Below are 5,000 nucleotides of genomic sequence, written 5' to 3'. Positions count from 1 at the left end.
TTTTAAGTAAATGTTTTTAACTGGATGAAGAATTTTAGTGATGAGAGGAAAACCAGCAGCAGCAGCTCCGAGTCTTACTGGTTTTACTGGTCTGATAAAAACCTGCTGTGCTTTTATTTTGAAGTAAACTTATTGTGTGTTTAACTGATGATATTTGAGCCATGCTTTTATTTTGAAGGAAACTTATTGTGTGTTTAGCTGATGATATTTGAGCCGTGCTTTTATTTTGAAGTAATCTACTAAACAGACTCAGCTGTTAGTGATTTAAGGATGCGCCTCCTCTCCCCTCAGGAGGAGGTCAGTGTCGAGGCTGAGGAGGCTCTGGAGCTGGATGGGGGTCCGTCTCCTCCTCCAGTCCTCTACCAGGGTCCAGTCTTCCCTCCCCAGGCTCCCCCTGCCCCCCCCACCCAGGATCAGATCTCTGTGCAGGGCCACGACCTGCAGAGGGACGCACTGGAGGACCGGATGGTGGAGTGGTGAGTCTCAACTGGTCTGAACTGGTCTGAACTGGTCTGAACTGGTCTGAACATGTTTGAACTGGTCTGAACTGGTCTGAACATGTTTGAACTGGTCTGAACATGTTTGAACTGGTCTGAACTGGTCTGAACTGGTCTGAACTGGTTCCTGGTGTGTTCAGGGTGGAGCAGCAGCTGATGTCTCGGATGATCTCGGAGATGTACCGCCCCCCTCCGGCTGACCCCGCCCAGAACGACTCCACCGACCAATCAGAGCTCGAGGAGCAGAGCTTCACCTCAGATATCGGTGAGAATTAAAAATCATTCAAATCAAATAAAAACAGATTCAAAGTTTCATCTTTAAACGCCTCCTCTGTCTGTCCTCTGCGTCTCCTCTGTCTCTCCTCTGCATCTCCTCTGTCTCTCCTCTGCGTCTCCTCTGTCTCCTCTGTCTGTCCTCTGCGTCTCCTCTGTCTCCTCTGTCTCTCCTCTGCGTCTCCTCTGTCCCTCCTCTGTCTCCTCTCTGTCTCTCCTCTGTCTCTCCTCTGCCTCTGCCTCTCATCTGCATCTCCTCTGCGTCTCCTCTGTCTCTCCTCTGTCTCTCCTCTCTCTCCTCTCTGTCTCTCCTCTGCATCTCCTTTGTCTCTCCTCTGTCTCTCCTCTGCGTCTCCTCTGTCTCTCCTCTGCGTCTCCTCTATCCCTCCTCTGCGTCTCCTCTGTCTCTCCTCTCTCTCCTCTGTCTCTCCTCTGCGTCTCCTCTGCATCTCCTCTGCGTCTCCTCTCTCCTCTGTCTCTCCTCTGCGTCTCCTCTGTCCCTCCTCTGTCTCTCCTCTGCGCCTCCTCTGCGTCTCCTCTGTCTCTCCTCTGCGTCTCCTCTGTCTCTCCTCTGTCTCTCCTCTGTGTCTCCTCTGTGTCTCTTCTCTGCGTCTCTTCTGTCTCTCCTCTGCGTCTCCTCTTTCTCTCCTCTGCGTCTCCTCTTTCTCTCCTCTGCATCTCCTCTGTCTCTCCTCTGCGTCTCCTCTTTCTCTCCTCTGCATCTCCTCTGCATCTCTTCTGTCTCTCCTCTGCGTCTCCTCTTTCTCTCCTCTGTCTCTCCTCTGTCTCTCCTCTGTCTCTCCTCTGCATCTCCTCTGTCTCTCCTCTGCGTCTCCTCTGTCTCTCCTCTGCATCTCCTCTGTCTCTCCTCTGCGTCTCCTCTGTCTCTCCTCTGCGTCTCCTCTGTCTCTCCTCTGTCTCCTCTTTCTCTCCTCTGCTCCTCCTCTGTCTCTCCTCTATCCCTCCTCTGCGTCTCCTCTGTCTCTCCTCTCTCTCCTCTGTCTCTCCTCTGTCTCTCCTCTGCGTCTCCTCTGCATCTCCTCTGCGTCTCCTCTCTCCTCTGTCTCTCCTCTGCGTCTCCTCTGTCCCTCCTCTGTCTCTCCTCTGCGCCTCCTCTGCGTCTCCTCTGTCTCTCCTCTGCGTCTCCTCTGTCCCTCCTCTGCGTCTCCTCTGCATCTCCTCTGCATCTCCTCTGTCTCTCCTCTGTCTCCTCTCTCTCCTCTCTGCGTCTCCTCTGTCTCTCCTCTGCGTCTCCTCTGCATCTCCTCTGTCTCTCCTCTGTCTCCTCTCTCTCCTCTCTGCGTCTCCTCTGTCTCTCCTCTGCGTCTCCTCTGTCCCTCCTCTCTCTCCTCTCTGTCTCTCCTCTGCGTCTCCTCTGTCTCTCCTCTCTCTCCTCTCTGTCTCTCCTCTGCATCTCCTTTGTCTCTCCTCTGTCTCTCCTCTGTCTCTCCTCTGCGCCTCCTCTGTCTCTCCTCTGCATCTCCTCTGCGTCTCCTCTGTCTCTCCTCTGCGTCTCCTCTCTGTCTCCTCTCTGTCTCTCCTCTGTCTCTCCTCTGTCTCTCCTCTGCGTCTCCTCTGTCTCTCCTCTGCATCTCCTCTGCGTCTCCTCTGCATCTCCTCTGTCTCCTCTCTGCGTCTCCTCTGCATCTCCTCTGTCTCTCCTCTGCGTCTCGTCTGTGTCTCCTCTGTCTCTCCTCTGCGTCTCCTCTTTCTCTCCTCTGCGTCTCCTCTGTCTCTCCTCTGCGTCTCCTCTGTCTCTCCTCTGCGTCTCCTCTGTCTCTCCTCTGCGTCTCCTCTGTCTCTCCTCTTTCTCTCCTCTGCGTCTCCTCTGTCTCTCCTCTGCGTCTCCTCTGTCTCTCCTCTGCGTCTCGTCTGCGTCTCCTCTGTCTCTCCTCTGCGTCTCGTCTGTGTCTCCTCTGTCTCTCCTCTGCACCTCCTCTGCGCCTCCTCTGTCTCTCCTCTGTCTCTCCTCTGTCTCTCCTCTGCGTCTCCTCTGTCTCTCCTCTGCGTCTCCTCTGTCTCTCCTCTGTCTCTCCTCTGCGTCTCCTCTGTCTCTCCTCTGTGTCTCCTCTGTCTCTCCTCTGCATCTCCTCTGTCTCTCCTCTGCGCCTCTTCTGCGTCTCCTCTGTCTCTCCTCTGCGTCTCCTCTGTCTCTCCTCTGCTTCTCCTCTGTCTCTCCTCTGCATCTCCTCTGCGTCTCCTCTGTCTCTCCTCTGCGTCTCCTCTGTCTCTCCTCTGCGTCTCCTCTGTCTCTCCTCTGTCCCTCCTCTGTCTCCTCTCTCTCCTCTCTGTCTCTCCTCTGTCTCTCCTCTGTCCCTCCTCTGTCTCTCCTCTGCGTCTCCTCTGTCCCTCCTCTGTCTCTCCTCTGTCTCTCCTCTCTCTCCTCTCTGTCTCCTCTGCATCTCCTTTGTCTCTCCTCTGCGCCTCCTCTGTCTCTCCTCTGCATCTCCTCTGCGTCTCCTCTGTCTCTCCTCTGCGTCTCCTCTCTGTCTCCTCTCTGTCTCTCCTCTGTCTCTCCTCTGCGTCTCCTCTGTCTCCTCTGTCTCTCCTCTGCGTCTCCTCTGTCTCTCCTCTGCGTCTCCTCTGCGTCTCCTCTGTCTCCTCTGTCTCTCCTCTGCGTCTCCTCTGTCTCTCCTCTGCGTCTCCTCTTTCCCTCCTCTGTCTCTCCTCTCTCTCCTCTCTGTCTCTCCTCTGCATCTCCTTTGTCTCTCCTCTGTCTCTCCTCTGTCTCTCCTCTGCGCCTCCTCTGTCTCTCCTCTGCATCTCCTTTGTCTCTCCTCTGCGTCTCCTCTGTCTCTCCTCTGCGTCTCCTCTCTGTCTCCTCTCTGTCTCTCCTCTGTCTCTCCTCTGTCTCTCCTCTGCGTCTCCTCTGTCTCTCCTCTGCATCTCCTCTGCGTCTCCTCTGCATCTCCTCTGTCTCTCCTCTGCGTCTCCTCTGCGTCTCGTCTGTGTCTCCTCTGCACCTCCTCTGTCTCTCCTCTGCACCTCCTCTGCGTCTCCTCTGTCTCTCCTCTGCGTCTCCTCTGTCTCTCCTCTGCGTCTCATCTTTCTCTCCTCTGTCTCATCTTTCTCTCCTCTGCGTCTCCTCTGTCTCTCCTCTGCGTCTCCTCTGTCTCTCCTCTGTCTCTCCTCTGTCTCTCCTCTGCATCTCCTCTGCGTCTCCTCTGTTTCTCCTCTGCGTCTCCTCTGTCTCTCCTCTGCGTCTCCTCTGTCTCTCCTCTGTCTCTCCTCTGCGTCTCCTCTGTCTCTCCTCTGCGTCTCCTCTGCCTCTCCTCTGTCTCTCGTCTGTCTCTCCTCTGCGTCTCCTCTGCATCTCCTCTGTGTCTCCTCTGTCTCTCCTCTGCGTCTCCTCTGCATCTCCTCTGTCTCTCCTCTGCGTCTCCTCTGCATCTCCTCTGTGTCTCCTCTGTCTCTCCTCTGTCTCTCCTCTGCGTCTCCTCTGTCTCTCCTCTGCGTCTCCTCTGTCTCCTCTCTGTCTCTCCTCTGTCTCTCCTCTGTGTCTCCTCTGTCTCCTCTCTGCGTCTCCTCCGTCTCTCCTCTGCGTCTCCTCTGTCTCTCCTCTCTGCATCTCTTCTGCGTCTCCTCTGTCTCTCCTCTGTCTCTCCTCTGCGTCTCCTCTGTCTCTCCTCTGCGTCTCCTCTGTCTCTCATATGCGTCTCCTCTGTCTCTCCTCTGTCTCTCCTCTGTCTCTCCTCTGTGCTGCAGTGGAGGCAGCAGGAGGTGCAGGTCTGCAGCTCTTTGTAGACTCCAGCGTGTCTGTGGACTCGGCGTTAATCAGGTGTTTGGTTAACGAGGTTCTGACGGAGACGATCGCCCTGATGCTGGGACAGAGGGACGCACCAGGACCAGGACCAGAACCAGAACCAGGACCAGGACCAGGACCAGGACCAGGACCAGGACCAGCAGCCCATCAGGAGGTACAGAGCTGCTGCAGAGACTCCAGTCATCTGATTTGTGTTCAACCGACATTGTAGTTTCGTTTTTGTGATTCATTTTATTGTCTTGGTGGCACTGTGAACCGTTACCATGGTTACACAGGGAAGCGGCTGCCATTAAAATGTCAATTAAAACTTTAACTTTCTAAAGTGTGTTCTGCTGTTTGTTTTCAAGGACAAACCGGTTCCTGTGGTTCCTACTCCGGTCCCAACGCCTCCGCCCAGTCCGGCTCCACCCAGCAGAGAGGCCACGCCCCCGGTCACGCCCCCTCCGTCTGAACCAATCAGCCCACGG

General features: G+C 55.5%; 1 protein-coding gene across 1 annotated transcript in view; it reads left to right on the top strand.

Moving 5' to 3' along the window:
• kiaa0586 (KIAA0586 ortholog) overlaps positions 1–5,000 on the top strand; it is a gene marked incomplete at its 3' end in the record, with an annotated part of 44,711 nt that overhangs the window by 33,561 nt on the left and 6,150 nt on the right. The window contains exons 18-21 of the mRNA XM_053336167.1: positions 292–476; positions 638–762; positions 4,476–4,687; positions 4,881–5,000. The exon at positions 4,881–5,000 is cut by the window's right edge and continues 34 nt beyond it. Coding sequence (XP_053192142.1) covers positions 292–476; positions 638–762; positions 4,476–4,687; positions 4,881–5,000 — 642 coding nt within the window. The remainder of the gene's footprint in view (positions 1–291; positions 477–637; positions 763–4,475; positions 4,688–4,880) is intronic.

This window comes from Scomber japonicus, chromosome 16, assembly GCF_027409825.1.
Source record: "Scomber japonicus isolate fScoJap1 chromosome 16, fScoJap1.pri, whole genome shotgun sequence".
NCBI classification, from domain to species: domain Eukaryota; kingdom Metazoa; phylum Chordata; class Actinopteri; order Scombriformes; family Scombridae; genus Scomber; species Scomber japonicus.
The sequence above is the reverse complement of the archived record's forward strand: the minus strand, read 5'-3'. Positions and strand labels throughout refer to the sequence as shown.